The sequence below is a fragment of the Vulpes vulpes genome, chromosome 12 (assembly GCF_048418805.1).
Source record: "Vulpes vulpes isolate BD-2025 chromosome 12, VulVul3, whole genome shotgun sequence".
Taxonomy (NCBI): Eukaryota; Metazoa; Chordata; class Mammalia; order Carnivora; family Canidae; genus Vulpes; species Vulpes vulpes.
In genome coordinates, this window is record NC_132791.1 from 75,405,148 (window position 1) to 75,424,559 (window position 19,412).

The 19,412-nt window shown below is 43.7% G+C and overlaps 1 protein-coding gene across 5 annotated transcripts; it reads left to right on the plus strand.

The window, feature by feature from the left end:
* Positions 1-1,848: 1,848 nt before the first annotated feature.
* On the plus strand, positions 1,849-18,773 carry ZSCAN23 (zinc finger and SCAN domain containing 23). 5 transcript variants are annotated; one of them, XR_011995631.1, is made up of 7 exons: positions 1,990-2,118; positions 2,547-2,733; positions 7,589-8,058; positions 8,276-8,423; positions 8,779-9,404; positions 16,610-16,754; positions 17,975-18,773. XR_011995631.1 is itself a non-coding variant. In XM_072728892.1 (6 exons), the coding sequence occupies exons 3-6, from the start codon at positions 7,666-7,668 to the stop codon at positions 18,002-18,004; spliced, it is 1,197 nt and encodes a 398-aa protein (XP_072584993.1). In that variant the 5' UTR covers positions 1,992-2,118; positions 2,547-2,733; positions 7,589-7,665; the 3' UTR covers positions 18,005-18,773. The 5 variants fall into 5 exon arrangements, 2 of the variants coding, with proteins under 2 accessions (XP_025842371.2, XP_072584993.1); XR_011995630.1 differs by lacking the exon at positions 2,547-2,733 and having other exon boundaries at positions 1,991-2,118; XM_072728892.1 differs by lacking the exon at positions 16,610-16,754 and having other exon boundaries at positions 1,992-2,118.
* Positions 18,774-19,412: the final 639 nt, after the last annotated feature.

Below are 19,412 nucleotides of genomic sequence, written 5' to 3' on the forward strand. Positions count from 1 at the left end.
ACAGTTTTCCCAGCACCATTCATTGAAGACATTGTCTTTTCCCTGTTGTATATTTTTGTCAAAGATTAATTGACCACATATGTGTGGGTTTATTTCTGGGTTTTCCTTTCTGTTCCATTGATCTATAGGTCTAATTTTATGCCAGTACAATACTGTTTTGATTACTAGAAGTTTGTAGTATACCTTGAAATCATGGATTATGATACCTCCATCTTTGTTCTTTTTCAAGATTGCTTTGGCTATTCAAGGTCTTTTGTGGTTCCATAAAAATTTTAGTATTATTTGTTCTAGTTCTATGAAAAATATTGTTGGTATTTTGACAGAGGTTGCATTAAATCAATAGATTGTTTTGGGTAGTATGGACATTTTAACAATATAGGTTTTTTCAACTCATGAGCGTGGGATATCTTCAATTTCTTCCATTAATGTTTTATAGTATTTGGAGTACCCTATGAATTCATTTTTAACAGGGATTTCAGCATTGGAGTTGTGGTTGCTTAAGAAATACTTAATGAGGGATCCCTGGGTGGCTCAGCCCTTTAGTGCCTGCCTTTGGCCCAGTGTGCTATCCTGGAGCCTCAGGATCGAGTCCCACATCGGGTTCCTGGCATAGAGCCTGCTTCTCCCTCCTCCTGTGTCTCTGCCTCTCTCTCTATGTCTATCATGAATAAATAAATCTTATTAGAAAAATAAATACTTAATGACCTCCATATTGATAAAATTCAAAAGTTTGAAAACATACAGTTGGGGAGGTTATGTGAAAACAGGCACTCTCACACTTTGCTGTTGAGAGTGCAAAATAATATGTTTACAAAGATACTTCCCTTTCTCTCTCCTCTCTTCTCTTTCTTTGTTGTTTACCTTCAGCATTATTTATTAAAACAAAATGTTGGAAACAATCCAAATACCCATCCCTCACAGACTGGCTGGAAAAATTATGGTACAGTTACATGATGGAGTACTATGACACTGTAAAAAAAAATCAAAGAGGGATATTTCATTGAACAGATAATTTCCAGGTTATTTTAGTAAGTGATAAAGCAAGGTACAAAACAATATGATAGTTTATAGACGGAAAGAAGGTAAGTGCTTGTCTTTGTAAGGGAAAGAAGGGAAAGAGGAAGGAAAGGCAGGATAAGTTAAAACTACTGGAAATGGGGTGTATACAGTTGACCCTTGAACAATGCAGGGGTTGGAGAACTCACCCCAATGCAGTAAAAAATACACATATTGACTCCCTCAAAATTTAACTACTAGTAGCCTACTATTGACTGAAGTCTTACTGATAACATAATTAGATTCACACACACTTTGTATGTTATATGTATAATATACTGTATTCTTATAGTACAGTAAACTGAGAAAAATAATTAAGAAAATACATTTATAGAACTCTATTGTATTTATTGAAAAAAATCTGTGTATAAGTGAATGCACACAGTTCAAACCCATCTTATTAAAGGGTCCACTGTATATGGAGTAAAGGAGTTAGGGATAGAGGCAAAACTTTGGTTATATCCTTTTATATCGATTTTGAAGATTTTGAATTAAGTGTTTTGCATGTTCAGAAAGGAAATGAAAAGGGATGAAAGGAAAATAAACCCTGAAACAGAAAAACAAACAGAAAGAAATGATCCTAACTGTATACCAAGTTTATAATATAACTATAAAAAGAAAGAATTCATTCAAATTAAGTACTCTATGTTTTTGTATTTGAATTGGAGACATTCTATAAAATCGTAAAGAAAATAAGAATTATTGATAGGGCCTACAAGCAAGTAATGCGGGTCAGTTTCCTCTTCTGTTAAATGGGGATCACTGTACCCGACTTACAGGGTCGCTATTTAGAACACCAAGCCGGCTGTCACTCCGTTTGCCCGCCTAGGGGCTCCAGGCCAGCCAGGCTCTCACTCCACCTGGAGCGGTGACTCCGAGGGGCGACCACCGAGGCGCGAGACCTCCGAGCTTGCTAGAGCGAACGCGGCCGGAACCGCTGTCGCCGGGGGGCGGGCCGCGCCCAGCACCTCCGACTGCCGCCGTTCGCGGTGTGGGCTCCGGTGGTCGAGGACTCGGAGGTGGAGCCGTCTGGCCGAGGGCCTCTCCGCCCACGGATGCCCGGTGAGCTTCGAAGTCCGGCTGCGCCGGGGCCTTGGGAGGGGCGGGGCTGGGGCCGTGAGGCGGGGAGCCGAGGGGTCCCGGCGGGCAGGGCGGCGGCGTCGGCGGCGGCGGCCCTGGGCCCTCACTCCTCGCCCGGCCCTTTCCAGCTCGTCCACCCGTTCGCGGACCTAATTCGCTCGCTGACCTGGTCCCCGGGCCGCTTCGCGCCCTCCCTGTCCGGGTCGTAGGACAGTGTTTGTGTTCTCCCGCGGCCGGCAGTCTGCTGGGGACTTGCTCGAAGCAGTGAGCAGGGTCGTTTCGTCCTGTGCCGCAGCCTCTCGCGGTCTGGCCCACAGCCGGCGCAGGCTCTTGCCTTCTGTTGGTTTTTGTTTTTTCGGCGACTTTATTTATTTATTTTTTTTTTAAAAATCTTTATTTATTTATGATAGTCACAGAGAGAGAGAGAGAGGCAGAGACACAGGCAGAGGGAGAAGCAGGCTCCATGCACCGGGAGCCCGACGTGGGATTCGATCCCGGGTCTCCAGGATCGCGCCCTGGGCCAAAGGCAGGCGCCAAACCGCTGCGCCACCCAGGGATCCCTTTCGGCGACTTTAAATAGCAGTTATTATGTTCCAGGTAGGCACTGCTGAAAGCACACGTATTAACATATTTACTTCCCATGACTCTAGGAGGTAGGCACTGCTCTAATGTAAGCCCCCTTGCCCCCTTTTTAACATCGAGAAAGAAAATCAGGTCAAGTAACTTTGCTAGGATCGTGTAACTGCTCGGGGCTTGTAGTCACCTTGCAGATCCAGGCTGTCTGGCACCAGGGTCTGTTTTCTTAGACCTTTTGCTCTCTCTGTTGATTCTGCTTTCTCTCTGGATTAGCTTTCCAGCCACAACCCAGGAGGTTACTTCTCTTGTTTGAATCTGATCCTGCACCTTTTGGACCTCAGGAGACCTAGTCTTCTAGCTAGGATTTAAAATTGCAGAAGAATAGATCTGAAGACTTGAATGTCTTGCAGAATATGTCTGCAAACTTGATGAAACAGCGATTTCATTTGTGTGCTCACCTGTGTGGTACCCACATTTCACCACCCGCATACCCATGCTGTGCTTTGGGAAGTAGAAAACATTACAGTCTTGGCTGCTAGGGTAGGTAGCAGCTATTGATTAAGCCACCTTAGATCAAAAATTGTATATTATCTCTTTCGAAGGTAGTTGATTTAAAGCTTATTAAGTGCCAGGTTTTGTGCAAAATCCTTTTATATGCATTATCTCATTTAATACTCTTGCACAACTTTACAAAGTAGTTGTCCTCATTTTGTAAGAGAGATTGAAGGTCAGAAAAATCCATCAGGAAACTTGCCTGGAATCACATTGTTCATAAGTCAGGATTCATAACTAGATCTGCTACCTCATACTACCTTCTACTTACTGCAGGTAAACAGGAAACATAAGAGGTGTGTGTGTGTGTGTGTGTGTGTGTGTGTGTGTACATGCACACATTCACGCCTCTGAGATTGAAGATAAAGTCCAAAGGATCCATTCTTATCTATAACAGTATCTACTTCTGGAGAGTAGAGCTTGATGAAGGAATTTATTCTGTACATTCTGGATTTTTTTTAATATGAGAAATAACTACAAGATAGTGACTTGAGGGAAAAGAAAAGGTTCATAATAGAAGAGCTGGGAGGAGGAGGGGATGGACTGGAGTGCATGGGGAAGACCTCAGAGGATTTGAGAGTCAGATCAATGTGCTGAGTTTGGATAGGGTTTGAATAAATACAGAAAGTAAGACCACAGACATGGAACAGGGAAGAGGAAGGCCTGATTAAAGAACAGTGAGAAGGAAAGCCTAAATGGAGTTGGCAGTTTTTGCATGTGGAATAGAGAAAACAAGAATGTGGCCCAACAATTGAGCTAGAACTGTGACTGGTCTTAAACCAAGCTTGAGGGTTTGAGGATATGTCCGGTAAGTAGTGGGCGGTCTCAGATGGTGACAGAGAGAGAAGAGTGTGGGGATGAATCCAGTAAGTGGTGGGGACCTTGGATGGTGACATCATGGGGGGAATGTGGGCATGTGTCCAGTAGTTACTGGGCACACTGGCTGGTGACATCAGAGGGGAGTGTGGGATTGCATCTTGTAAGTAGTGGGAGCATTGGATGGTGACATCAGAGGGGAGAGTGTGTGGATGCGTCCAGTAAGTAGTGGGAGCCTTTGAAGGTGACAGAGGGAAGAGTGTAGCATGTGTCCAGTAAGTGGTAGAACCTTGGATGATGACATCAGAAGGGAGAGTGTGGGCATGTGTTCAGTAAGTGGTGGGGGCCTTGGATGGTGACATCAGAGGGGAGAGTACGGGCATGCGTCCAATAAGTGGTTGGGGCCTTTGATGGTGACATCAGAGGAGAGAGTGTGGGGAGGTATTATGATAGAGACATTTGTATTGCATGCTGCTTTGTCTTAACCTCTATGCCTGTTGGTAAAGAACATTTCTCTGAGAGTCATGGTAGATTTTGAGGTATTGATCTTGCTGAGGCTCTACAGAAAACTAGCTTTAAAATGCTGATGTAGGGCAGCCTGGGTAGCTCAGCGGTTTAAGTGCCTGCCTTCTGCCCAGGGTGTGATCCTGGAGTCCCAGGATCAAGTCCCACGTCAGACTCCCTGCATGGAGCCTGCTCCTCCCTCTGCCTGTGTCTCTGCCTCTCTCTGTGTGTGTGTCTATCATGAATAAATAAATAAAATCTTTAAAAAAATTAAAAAATAAAAATAAATAAAATGCTGATGTAAAAATAAAATGCTGATGTGCTTCTTTTTTAACTGAGAGATTATTATGCTAATTATATTCCTGACCTGTTTCCGAGGCCCCAATGATGTAGGATGATTTTTCAACGTAACAATGATGGAAAGTGATAGATGTTCAATGCTACTTCAAATTTTGAGTTTTGATCTTCTCGAGTTGTTTACAAGAAACAACTGATAGACTTAAAACCATTCTGTACCTGTACAACCATTCTGGTTTTCACTTTCAGTACAATATTCAATAAATTACATGAGATTTTCGACATTTAATTACCAAATAGGATATGTTAGATGATTTTGCCCAATTGTAGGCTAATGTAAGTGTTCTGAACACATTTACTGTAGGTGAGGCTAAGCTATGATGTTTGGTAGGTTAAGTGTATTCAGTGCATTTTCAACTTGTGATATTTTCAACTTTGATGGGTTTATGAGGACATAACCCCATTGTAAGTCAAGGAAGACCTGTACAATGGGTGGTGAACCTAAACAATATTAAAAACTATATGTTTGTGACTGGGAGGCTAGGGTTATAAAACACTTGGGAAGCATTTTAGAGGCACTGGGTTCGAAAAGGGGCTAAGATGTGCTAGGGTCATGACTATCAATGAAGCCAGAAATGTCAGAAATTTGTGGAGGAGGATTATGTTTGCAGATTAAATATAACTAATAATGGCAATATAGATTTAACTTTGTGGTTGTAGTGTGACCTGTATTTAGTTGTAATGTAAATATGCTCCTAGTTTTTTTTTTAATTTTTTTTAAAGATTTTTTTATTTATTCATAGAGACACAGAGCGAGAGAGAGGCAGAGACACAGGCAGAGGGAGAAGCAGGCTCCATGCAAAGAGCCTGACATGGGATTCAATCCTGGGTCTCCAGGATCATGCTCTGGGCTGCAGGTGGCGCTAAACCGCTGTGCAACGGGGCAGCCCCCCACCCCCCACCCCCCAACTCCCCCACCCCACTCCTAGTTTTTTTATTTTGTGATGCATGCCAATGCCTAAGAATAGTGTTGGGATACACACACACACACACACACACACACACACACATATGTATGTATGGATATGCACACACACACACACACACATATATTTTAAAGATTTGTTTATATGAGAGGAGGGGGTTTGGGGGAGCACAGGAAGAGAGAATCTCAAGCAGACTCCCTGCTGAGTTTGAAGCCCAATGCAGGGCCCAATCCCAGGACTCTGAGATCAGGACCTGAGCTGAAACCAACAGTTGGATGCTTAACTGACTGTGTCACCCAGTTGCCCCAGTATTTACAGTGAATTTTAATAATTTTACTTAAATGTGGAAACTTTTTTAAGCTGTATATCATGACTTGTGGATCGTGAAATCTATGTGGTCAGCTGTGAGCAGGGTTTTTTGTTTTGGGGTTTCAAAAAAGAATTTAAAAAATAATAGTATATATGATGTAATTCAGGATACATAGTGTTTTGTGAAATTATTATTTTAGCTATTTGTGTGTGTGTGTGTGTGTGTGTGTGTGGTACCTCACTCATGTGCAAACATGCATTCTTGTGCATGTATACATACATGCTCTGGGTCTCAATGTAAAAATGTTTTGTTTCGATATAAAATATTTCTGAGAGTCCTGGTCAAAAAGTTTGAAAGCCTCTGCCAAAACATGATCCTTTAAAATCACTTGGTTTATATAATATTCTTTCAGAAAATTGCTTTCATTAATTACTCTCATGGTTAAGATTTTACCATAAGTTTTACGTGGTCATAGACATTTGTCTCTTTACGTGCTCTAATTTTCTTTTACACACGGTTGCCATCCTCCATCCTCAATATTCAAAGAGAAAACAGTTTTCAGAAAATTAAAGAACAAGAAACAGCTCAAACTCTACCTCTGTTTTAAAATATCAGAACCAATATTTCTTTCATTTTAATATCTCTGAGTCAAGAGCAGTTCAAGAGCATTTTTTTGCCATAATGTTTTGACCGCTAGGATTCATTAAATCTTTCAACAACATTTATAAGGAAAATAATAATATTGGTAATTTATAATACTTGAGAATATCCCAAGCTCCCAGCTTCTTGTGCTCTTTATCCATGGTCTTACTTGATCTCTATATCCACCCACAAAGATAGGTCAGCAGAGGTTGTGCCTGGAGGACCAGGTCTCCATCCGGATTTCTCCCACCCCACACAGACCTCGCTCCTCCACACCCCACCTGACTGCAAGGATGGAGCCTTTCTCCTCATTCTGTCTTTTTATCTTTTTTTGCTTTCTCTCTCTTCTCCATTTTGTTTCCCTTTGCTCCTATTGTTAGTGTCCTCTGTGACCCCTTGGCACCAAAATGTTGGTTTACCTCCAACTGAAAACTTAACTCCGAGTCCAGTATCTTGCCATTCAAATGGAAACCTAGTATGTTCCCGCCGATTTGTTTGAGCTGATTCATTCATGATGATCAGAATGGTCCCTTCCTTCAATAAAACTCTGTGTGTGTGTGTCTGTCTGTCTGTCTGTTGGGATAGGGTGGGTGTTCTATTTCCCTTCCCATATCACCTGCATCAGAATTTTTGTAGTCCTTACCGTTACTCGTGCATTCAGAGTTTTTCACCAGACAGTGACTGCTTTTGGTACAAGTACTCCCTGTGCCTGCCAGCAGAAAAGATTTTCTATATTTTAATATTTTTTTTCTCTGCAATTACTTTATAGATTTTGGGATTTCTAGGAGAAAAGATCAAAAAGGCATCATCGAGCATAGACTCTTTTCCTGAATAGTTAAGCCTAAAATGGCCACAGCCTTGGCCCTTCAGACTCCAGAGATGCAGGAGGGACATCTGGCAGTAAAGGTAGAAGAACAAGAGGGGGATAACCCTCATACAAGAGAGATCTTCCGTAGACGCTTCAGGCAGTTCTGCTACCAGGAGACCCCTGGGCCCCGAGAGGCCCTCACCCGGCTCCAGGAGCTGTGCCGACACTGGCTGCGCCCCGAGACCCACAGCAAGGAGCAGATCCTGGAGCTGCTGGTGCTGGAGCAGTTCCTGACCATCCTGCCTGAGGAGCTCCAGGCCTGGGTGCGGGAGCAGCACCCCGAGAGCGGGGATGAGGTGGTGGCCGTGCTGGAGGACCTGGAGAGGGAGCTGGACGAGCCAGGAGAACAGGTGGAAGATAGGAAAACAGAGGTTTGTACCTACAGGGAGAGTGTGGGTTTCAGTGCAGCAAGAGGAAGAGGAGGATTTCTTTGTTCCTGATGGGGTGTGTTGTGGGTTTTCTATCTCTCTGCCTTTTCCTCTTTGCCAGTTTCTTGGTCCTTTCTTTCTTGTGCAGTGGACCTGAGATGGCTCCCTTACAGTATCTTCTCTGATATTTGATTCCTAACTGTCCTTAATTTCCCATCAGGTCCCAACCTATGTCTGTGAACAGGGAGAGTTTGTGAAGGAGAAAGCATCCCGGGGAACAGCCCACGAGTTGTCAGGTGGCCGGCTCCAAACCTTGGAAGAGCTGCATCAGTGCAATTCTCGAGAGATGTGCCCAGTTCAGGACATCGGTGAGGATTAGAGTTTCCTCAGGAGGCCTTCCTCACTCCCCGAGTGTCTATCAGTTCAGCACCTCTGTTCCATGTCTGCTGTGTGCCAGGCAGTGTGCTTGGTTTTAGGGATACTGTGACAGGCAGGGGAGACATGCTCCTTGCCCTCAGGAAGTCTGCAGCCTGGTGGGAGAGGCAGACAGTCACAGCAGTTATGGTTCCGTGAGTTTTCTCCCTGGGGGCTGGGCATCATTGTTTACCCAGGGACAGTAAACAGAAACCATGGTTATTTGTCTCCTGCCACCTACTCTCCTGGCTGGTTTTTCCCATTTTCCTTTGGAAACATAACATTCTTGTGATCTACTTATTATTTCAGGTGATGGGGCTGGGACTTGGAATGTGCAGTTAGCCCCAAAGAGGGAGCTTTCTAAAGAAATGAAATCTCTTGTGGAAGCACCTGAAAAATCGAATGGTGATATTATTCAGACGCCTGAATGTGGAGACACCTGTGACCATGAGGGCAGATTGGAAAGGCAGCGGGTGAGCTCTTCAGTGGAGAGACCCTATATCTGTGGTGAATGTGGGAAGAGCTTCACCCAGAATTCCATCCTTATCGAGCACCAGAGAACACACACAGGCGAGAAGCCCTATGAGTGCGAGGAGTGTGGACGGGCCTTTGGGCAGCGGTCAGGCCTGTTTCAGCACCAGAGACTCCACACTGGGGAGAAGCGCTACCAGTGCAGCATCTGTGGCAAAGCCTTCAGCCAGAATGCGGGGCTTTTCCATCACCTCCGGATCCACACGGGGGAGAAGCCCTTCCAGTGTGGTCAGTGCAGTAAGAGCTTTAGTCGACGCTCCGTCCTCAGTAAGCATCAAAGGATTCACTCTGGGGAGAGGCCTTACGAATGTGAAGAATGTGGCAAGAACTTCATTTATCAATGCAACCTCATTCAGCACCGGAAAGTGCACCCTCTGCTGAGTCCAGCCAGCCCCTTGGAACAGGTAGGGCAACATTTCCTGACATCAGACCACTAGGCAAGGTTGCAGGGCGGGTTCTCACTTTGTCTCACTATTACCTTTGAGCAAGGTAATAGTAAAAAGTAGTGTAATCCTCTCGAGTAGGAAGCTCCTAGGAGAGCCAGTGAAATTGTATTTTTCTGCTGAGAGAAGTGTTAATACCGTAAGTACCTCTGTCAGGTTTTCTGGGGTCAACAGCATCCACAGTCTTCAGTCTCACACACACCTGTGCAAAAAGTTTTCTAGGTGTGCTTCAGGAAGCCTTCTTCATTCTAGTTCTAGGAAACTTTTTAAAAGTTTTTAAAAATTAAATGCTGCCTGAACACAAATTATGTTAAAAGTAGTTCACTCACTGAGAATTTAAAAATCAATTGAAAAGTAATTGCAGTGAAATATATAATATAAACTATTTGGCTATTTTCTGTTTTCATTAAGGTATGATAAAATTATCATACTTTTCTGACCTGCAACAGGGGGGCAGATGAATTGTCCCATAGACATACACAAAACTTTTCCCTACGGAAGCACTCTGTAGCTTTTCAGTAACTCAGCCTCCGGATAGGATCCAAGGAATTGAACAATCATATGTTACTAGTAGCTCAGTGGCTAGACATAGCAGACATTGCCTGAGATACTCAGTTGGCACAGGCCAAGAAACTTAGCTAAAAATCTGGTTATCTCGCTTCTGATCTTTGTTATGAAAATATAGGCCTCTGTATTTTTCCTGTGACTTACAAGCGTTTTCAGTTTTTGCTTTCTTTAACCCCTAGTTATGGATATTTTCAAATACATAAAAAAGGAGAAAAGTATGATCAGTCTTCCGTGTTGTTGGCCTTTTATAAGCTCCATGCTTCTCAGCACTACCTATTGATTACCACCAAGGTCATGCATTAAAAAAAACTTCTTTCCCCTAAAGTAACGGAGTGTTTACTTTATACTAAGCCCAGGACACAAAGAAATGGAAACTCTCTGGTGATGACAATCTGGATTGGAGTACCAAATACGCCTTAATAATAGAAACACTGTAAGGGCCCTCAGAGATCACTTCTGCGCCCCCTTGTATGATTGATATAGAAATGGAGGTTCTGGGAAGCAACTGTAAGATCATACAGATAGCTAATTAATGAAGCTGGAGCTAGAACTCTGTCTCCTAATTCCCAGTGCTCTTTCTATTAAGCCACTGGAAGCATTTTATCTCCAAATAGAAATTACTAGTAAATGGAACTTACAAGAATTAGAAGGCACTGAGGCTTTGCTTTTTTAGCTCAACAAAGCCTCCCATCTGTGTGTTTTAGTAAATGCACAGCTTCTCTATTCAGTTCCAGGAAAGACTCACCACTTATCCCTCACTTGGGGCATTTTGTTTTTAAGTAATCTCTATACCTCAAATATGGGCCTTGAACTCACAACCCCAAGATCAAGAGTTACACACTCCACTGACTTGAAACAGCAGGCAACCTGATTATTTTTAACTTTTAAATTTTAATTTACTTAGCCAGAGTTTTCAAGAAAAATAACTCATTCTTCATCCAGTTCAAGTATCAGAACATTAAAAAGGGAGCCTATCTTTGACCTTATAGCCATTTTCCTAGTATCTTATGTATCCTCAGTGTTTATGTAAATACAAGAAAACGTTAGTATATATAACCTTATTTCCTCTGTTACACAGAAAGATGATATACTCTAGACCTTTCTGTGTTCATGAAACAGTAGTCTTTAGAGTAACAGAGCTTCCTCGTTCTGTTTGCTAGTGGGGACAGTATTTGACTTATTGGTGCTCTTGCAGTTTGACACACTCCCATAGATGCACAATCACTACTTTACAATGTCACAGATTGTTTCATTCTTTTCCCAAATCTGGTTCAAGCCAAACCATTTAAAAGCTAACAACTTCCACATGAGCTAGGAAATAGGGTTTGAGTAACTAGAGTTGCACCTAATTCTTCTACAGAGAAATGCAGAAGTGATGAGGTGATTTTCAGTCTTGTGTATTTGGCTCTATTATATATCCTTATTTATAATATTTCAAACCATTTCTGTCACCATTTGTGGCTAATTGCAGGTCTTTCCCCAAATCTTAAATTTTCTCAAGAGTGTATTTTACTGTGTCTCGAGCTTAAATGATTTCCAAAAGTGATACATGTGGATTTTAAAGTGAAGGAAAATATAGTAGACTTAAGTTTGAAATAAAATCTACTTCTCAAATAAATATATATTCCATATAGTAATTACATATACAATTATAATCTGAGTTCATAAATATCTCAAATGCATCTGCATATACCGAAGCAGCATATATTGGATAATTCCACTATATCAGCTCTTAAAAGATTTAAAATATGAACAGATCAGAATTTTAAAGAATGTATTTCTAATGGATTGTTTTTACACCTGCAGTTGAGGATTGGATGTTTGGTTTGTGTTGTGCTTGTCTTTTTGTTTTGTTTTGTTTTTTTCACAGCTTCTCAAAAATTCTAAATTTTCTCAACAACTGATGAAATACCAAGAAACAAAAGATGTTATATATGCTGTACAGATATGTGCCACTTAGAATGCAGTGATGGTTAATGTGATTAAAATTACTTACAGTTCACTAAACTAACTTTACTTGTTTCTGATACTAATTGTGCTAATTCTCTTATCTGGGATGCATATTTGTCATTCGCTGAAAACTAATGTTTGATGTGGCCTGTAGACAATGGCATGCAGACCCTGGCTATTCTGTGATTATTCCAGCCTTCCTGGCCAGAAGTTCTTGCTTGTGTCCCTTTTAAATTCCTAAATTACCCTCGCTTCTCTTCTTTCTCTACCCTGGCTCTTTTTATTCAACCCACGAAGTCTCTGGCAGTGATCTCTGTTAAGCCAGCAACCATCTATCCGTATGCTTTTGAAAGTCTAATCTGAAAGAGGAAGTCAGTTTTACAGCTGAGCAAGGTATAAGAAATACTGATTGAAATCCAATTAAAAAGCCTGTTGGTTCTTGAGGGATAGTCCAGGACCCCTCTGAACAGGAGAAGACTGGACACTGTAAGGAAAAAAATGGCTGAGAATTTTGCAACTAACACCTATCTAGAGATGTAGATAAGAGCCCTAAAGATTCTTTCACTGTAATTTTTATTTGAAGGTCAAGACACAAGGAGAACCAAGTCTCTGTCCACATTTTGTATTTGGAAATGACTCCTATTTTCTGTATCTGACAATACTTTTTCTCTAAAAATTATTATTTATAGTGGAAGACTGTTTTATACTTTTCCAGTAAGACAAAGTTATCTCTGAGGAGATTTTAAAACAAAAGTATACCTAAAGTCAAGGTAGCTGGGTGGCTCAGTTGGTTAAACGTCTGCCTTTGGCTTGGGTCATCTCAGGGTCCTGGGGTTGAGCCTTGCATCTGGCTCCCTGCTCAGTAAGGAGCCTGTTTCTCCCTCTGCTGCTCCCCCTGCTTGTGCTTGCTTTCTCTCTCAAATAAAATCTTTTTTAAAAAGTTTATCTAAAGTCAAAATTATAAAATATGAAGTATTTTTCTCAGGAGCAATTTTGAAATATAAAGTCTGTACCACTATACATGTGTGTCTGTGGTTCAATGTTAATTTAAGTTAGAAGTTGAGAGAAAAGTAAGGGTGTCTGTGTGGCTTAGTCAATTAGGCGGCTGCCTTCCACTGGGTCATGATCCCCTCCTTGGGATCAAGCCCTGCGTCGTCGAGCCCTGTGTCAGGCTCCCCCCTTAGCAGGGAGTCTGCTTCTCCTTCTCCCTCTGTTCCCCCTGCTTATGCTCTCCCACTCTTTGGCAAATAAATGAGTCTTTAAAAAAATTCTTTTAAAAAAGAAGTTGAGAGGAAAATAGATTATTTGTAGAAGGAAATGGAGGATAGAGAAAAGTATTTGTGGCAGAGAGAAGAGGGTGAGGAGGGCCCGATTAAGATATGCTCAAGATCCACACGTTTTCCAGTTTGGCCAGGTCACGGAGCTCCTGCAAGGAATTGCAGGAGTGGGGCCAGATTGAGAGATCCTTAAACACTTTCCTGTGCATTTGGTAAGCAGAGTGGAATCACTGAAAGTATTTGTTGTGCTATAGGAGGAGGTTTTTAACATAGAATCAGAGAATTCTACCTTTAAGAAGAAATTTCGAGTTTACCCATTCATATCTACATGAGACAGGTGAAGCCTAGAGTGGTTAAACACTTGTACTGATCTATTTTTTAATCACTTTAAAATTTTTAAAAGCAAAACTATGAACAGAGATCATTGTGAATTATACGTAATTTCATGTAGCCCGGGACACAGTTCAGGCATCTGCAAACAGCAGTAGCAACAAAATGAGAGGGAAAGAGGAAAGTGAAGAACAAAATGTGAGAACTTAAGAAGGACTCAGGCAAAATTACACGTTAAAACTGGATTAGACCAACAGATGCTGACCAAAGATAAGGAAAAATAAAAAGATGCAGAGACTGTTACCAAAAAATGTGCTTTATCTTTATAATACCTTTTACTAGAGATCCCTTTGTCTCTGTTAGTCCACTTGTCTTAACAGTGAAAACAGTCCCACTGCTCTTCACCCCTTACTCATTTTGGTGCTTTACATAAAAAAGAAAGAGAAGGGCACAGTGTATACATTACTGACTTTTTTTTAGGTCTCTGGACCCACACCCAGTTTTCCATGCCAGCATCTCAGCTCTTTGATGAAGCCACTGATTTGAATATATACCTGTGTTAGAACCCCCTGCGCTGTTTGAACTGCAGTTTCCTGGGCACTACCCCAGACTGGCTGAATGTTTCTGAGGGCAGAACCTGGGAGTATTTTAGCTAGTTTATCAGTGGTTCTCAGACATAAGGTAATCATATATATAATTTATTGCCCAATTTGGGACACTTGAGAATGAAAGGAACGGTTACTAATTTCACCCAGATAAGAGGCCTAAATCAGCATGTGTGGTCTTCCCACTTAGGACTTTTCCAGCTGAGGAGATAGAAAATGAGATAGAAGCAGACAGAAGTCAATGTTCTCATGAGAGCAAAGGTAGAACATCTATGAAGATCTCCAATGGGAGATTTAGATGAAGCCACCTAGACCAGGGTCACCACCAATTGCCTGGTTTGAAATAACCCCTGTTAATGCATCTATTGGATTAGGTAAGAAAGGGTGAGTATGCCTACAAAAAACACCCAAAAAGGATCCCCTCAAAACACAAACAACAAAGCTGTTAATATAGGTAGTCACCTAATGTGAACCTGTCGAGAGAAGGGTTTACCAGACAAGATGGGTGACATTTCAGAAGCATAAGGGCCGTTCAGTGCATAGGGACTATGGACTAGTATGGGATGTGCACTTTCAAACTGTAGAGGGAAGATGGGACAGTAGGGCACTAGATGGGAACCTTGAAGGAGTAAGGCAGAAGGTGAGCCATTTTAAGCAAGTAGCTCGGATGAATGGGGACCAGATCCTGTGCCAAGTAGCTTCCTGAGTTACTATAGCTGAGCCACTTACTTCGCTGCGGCCAGCACGGACGCTGCCCCCCTGCCCCAGGCCCGTGTGCCGTTGTTCCCGAGGGTAGAGTGGGGTAGGGTAGGGGGTGGTATCCTCCTAGCTTTCTGCCAGCCCAGTAGTCAGGGATCTGATGCGGTTCCGTTACTCAGAAGGACCCAAGTTGTGTGAACAAGGCCTCAGACAATGAAGGGCAAGCCAGCCTTGCTCCGGGGGCTGCTGATTATTGCTTCTGGTCCCGGGGGCAGAGTGGACTGTTATCTGGACAGCGGGCATCTTCAGGGACCCTGCGGGCAGGACCTCCAACGACCAGGGGCCCGGCGTCCTCAGTGGAGTAGAGAGATCTGGGCCCAGGCACCAGGGCTGCCGGACACCAGGCCAACCCGCCTTCCCGCGCGGTTCCGAGCCCACCGCGCCAGCGAGGCCCCGCTGCGGGTGGGAGCCAACTAACCACTGAGATGACGGGCTCTCTAACTTCCTAGAGAGGCGGCGAGGAGCCGGCGGAGGCGCGCTCGGGGGTCGTGACGCACTTCCGGTCTTGCGGGCGCCGCGGCCCCAGGGTGCCTCTTCCGTCGCGGGTGCGGGCGTGGGCGGGAGGCTGGTTCTCTGCCCGCAGGCAGGATGGCTATAGCGTGGACCCCCAAGACCTGGGTAGCCTCGGCGGACACAGGCGCTGCGCAGCGCTGGTGTGGTCCGCAGGTGGTGGTTTTTGCCGGAGTGCTAGTGAAAAATCCTGGGGGGCTGATCGCGGGACTGCATGTAGTGCTGGGGAGGCTCTCACTGAAATACGGAGCGTGACCTGCCTACTGGCGAGGAGCCAAGGCAGCGCCTCGTGAGATCCTATGGCCAAGAACGGGTCCACAAGGTAGCACGGCAGTCTGTTGGGCGCCGAGCGTGCCTTAAGCACGGGAACAGACATTACCGTGTGATGAGGAAACTATTACAGTATAGTGTAAGTGCCTCAGGGAAGTAAGCTTCATATAGGCCTTGGGAGGCGGGCACGGGCGAGTTAGAGGTCACCCCCCTGAAGCCATTAGAGCGGTCTCTCAATAGGAGGCAGACAGCGAAGCGGAAAGAAATGGCCCTTAGGGGATTGTGGGTGACAGATGAGAAAATTGAACCGAAAGAAGGCGGGTGTGGTGTAGCTGGGGCCCAGAGGGAAGTAGTAATGACTGGGTATGCCAAGGGTCCTAAACATTGAAAGGCACTGTGCTGCTCCATGTTTAATGTAACAGCTCATACATTTAACATAACAGTTAGTTATGTCAGTGCAGCCGCCTTGCAGAAGAGACCAGGCCGAGGGCTGCAGCTGTGCCAGTTATGCTCATCAGTATGCTGGCACTATCTAGGCACCCGGTGAACTGTGGCATCCACGGTAGATGGGAAGGTCTACTCTACAGCTTAGTAATATAATCCTACCAGGCTACTAGGAATATTCTAGAAGCATTGTGGTAAATGAATTGGAAGGGGGCAAGACTAGAAGCTAGAGAAGAGATGTGCTGTTGTCACAGAAAGAACCAATACTATAACTTGGTGAAAGGCCTCCATGTTCAGCTTGGAGTCCGCTTGTCCTGCTCCCTGTTTCTCCCCTGTTCACCCTCTCAAATAAATACAATCTTTAGAAAAAATAATAAAGCAAAATATAGCCAGGGATAATTAGTTTTTTTAATTAGATGATTAGGTGAATGAATATGCCATTTTTTCTAAATAGGTGCCACACCCAGGATGGAACCCAATGCAGGGCTTGAATTTAAAATGCTCAGATCAAGAGTCCAATGCTTAACTGACTGACCCATGTGACCCAGGTGCCCAGTGAATGTGCCATTTTAAAAGAGATGGGGGAAGGAAGGAGTGAGGTAGGTAGGTAATTTTCGAGGAGACATTGATTATGGGGGAAAAATGAGTTAATTTTGGTGGTGCTGAGATGCCTTTTTTTTTTTTTTAAGATTTATTTGTTCATGAGAGAGACAGAGAGAGGCAGAAACATAGGCAGAGGGAGAAGCAGGCTCCCTACAGGGAGCCCGATGTGGGACTCAATCCCAGGACCCTGGGATCATGAGCTGAAGGCAAACACTCAACCACTGAGCCACCCAGGCATTCCAAGAGATGCTTTTAATACATGCAAGTGGAAGGGTCTGATACACCATTGGACTATAATGGTCTGGAGCTCCAAAGCAAGATTGGGATAAAAAAGAATCATATTTAGGAGTTCTTAGGTGACAACATCTCACTTCTCAGATGCTACTACTGAATGGACAAGGTTGCCCAGCATGAAAATGGAATGAGAAAGACGGCGGGTCTCAACTTACAGTACCAGACATTTCTTGACAAGCTGAAGAAGAGCCATAAAGTAGACTTAAGAATGAGTTATGACAAGTGTTATATAATACATCCGGGGGATGCCTGAGTGGCTTAGTGGTTGAGCATCTGCCTTCTACTCAGGGTATGATCCCGGGTCTGGGGATGGAATCCCACATTAGGCTCCCCGTGAGGGGCCTGTTTCTCTCATCTGTCTGTGCTCTCATAAGTAAATAAAATCTTAAAAAACAAAACAAAAACTCCCTGAGCACCAGGCATTGGTCTAAGCACTTTACAGAGACCAACTTATGGAAAACAGCCACAAGACTGCAGTTCCTTGTAAGACTGGGAGTGGCTAGCAGTGTTAGGTGCTGCAGGGGCATCTGATAAGTAAAGGACTGAAAAATACTCACTGGGTTTGTGTACAAAGGGGGCTTCAGTTAATTGACTTGGGACTCTTGACTCAAATTTGGGACACATTGACATGCACACTGTTCTTTTTTAAAACTAAGAACGCCTTGGAACATATCTAGCACAATTCTTGGCAGACAGGTTGATTTGTAAATATAACTGACTAAACCTGTGACATGCAGCTTAAGCGGACAATTGTTTGCATTGTTTTTTCTTCGTTACCTGAATATTTTGTTATCTGAATATGCCACTGAAGTTTCTAGATCTAAAAGTTACTAGTATTGTTCTTTAATCCTAAAGTAATGTGTTTTGCATAATTTTATGACAGTATTCTAATGACAGTCTGTGTTCATTTTATCTTTTACAGAGCATCTCTACCTTCAAATCACTGGCTTGATCACAGCGATTCACTCTGACTAAATATGTTCTTCCTTTGGAGCTGATCTGTTAAGTGTTGTGTTATGTGTTATCATGAGCCTTAAGCTCCCCCTGCTGTTATAATGAGCCAGTCTTCTGAGCAGTTTGCCCAGGAATGGATTCAATCCAGCCCTTCTGGGCTGCAGAAGAACAGAAGGAATGTGAGTAGCAGAATCTAACCTGCACAGAAGTGGTCTTTCTGACAGGATTTGTTCAGACGAAACTTAAGGCAGTTCTGCTGGGAGGATTCCTCTGGGCCTCAGAAGGCCAACTCCAGACCCTCTGCTGTCAGTGGCTGAGACCAGAGATGCACAGCAAGGAGCAGGGCTTGGACTTTCTGGAGCCAGGGCAGCTACTGACCACCCTGTGGGAGAGCTCCTGGCCCAGGTGCAGGAACAGCCCAGGGGATAGGGAGGAGGCTGTTGCTGGACTTGGAAGGCTTGTCCAGGAAGCTGGATCATCCCAGACAAAAGGTGAGATAAGGAAGAAGTGATCTATCATTGGAAGGCAGGTATTCTTTCTCGAGAGAGATAAGAGAGTTGTGATCTCCTCTCACATGTAGGGAGGGAAATTGTCAAGATGTATTGGCCAGGGACACCTGGGTCGCTCAGCGGTTGAGCGTCTGCCTTTGGTTCAAGGTATGATCCCAGTCCCAGGATCTAGTCCTGCATTGGGCTCCCTGTGGGGGGGCCTGCTTCTCCCTCTGCCTGTGTCTCTCATGAATAAATAAAATCTTAAAAAAAAAAAAAGATGTATTGGCCAGAGTTGTGTTCCCCTCCCTGTCCTTTTAATCCCTGCCGTTGGTCAAGGAAACCTCTGTCCTCCTGATCTATGTTCCCCATTGATATTGGGATTGAAGCTCTAGAACTCTCAGCATATAGCTCCCTGGTCAAATTTATCTCATTGTCCCTGGGTCCTAGTCCTCCTGCAGCGACAGGAAGGGACCCAGGGGCAAACAGCTTATGTGGCAGCAGCACAGGACTCACCCCAGAGTTGGCTCCAGCCAGAATGGGTCAGCTCACTTCTGAACCTTGGGAGCTGCACCCTGTTCAGGAGAAAGGTGAGGAGATCCCAACGGGGGAAAAGATAGGAAATGTCTTCTTGTGTTTTTCCAAACAAACCTCATCACTAACATTTTTCCCTACCTTTCACTTGCTCTTTTTTTCCACTTTTAACCTGTTCCTCTAAACACATTGTTTTCACCTTGTGATTCTTCCTTCATTTCTTTGACTAAAATTGTTGAAAATTAACTCCTATTGAATGGTTCAGTTCCTCCATTCTAACTTAATACTACCAACTTCCCTGATCCCTACCAACTTCCTCTTATCCCAGAGGCAGAACATTTTTCTTCATTGAAGCCAATAGAAAATGACTCAAAGGCTACGTGC

Excerpts from the sequence above, each read along its gene's own strand:
- ZSCAN23 (XM_025986586.2), top strand. The coding sequence starts at position 7,666 with ATGGCCACAGCCTTGGCCCTTCAGACTCCAGAGATGCAGGAGGGACAT. Across the intron at positions 8,059-8,275 it reads TGGAAGATAGGAAAACAGAG|GTCCCAACCTATGTCTGTGA; the intron begins GTTTGTACCTAC and ends ATTTCCCATCAG. Across the intron at positions 8,424-8,778 it reads GTGCCCAGTTCAGGACATCG|GTGATGGGGCTGGGACTTGG; the intron begins GTGAGGATTAGA and ends TTATTATTTCAG.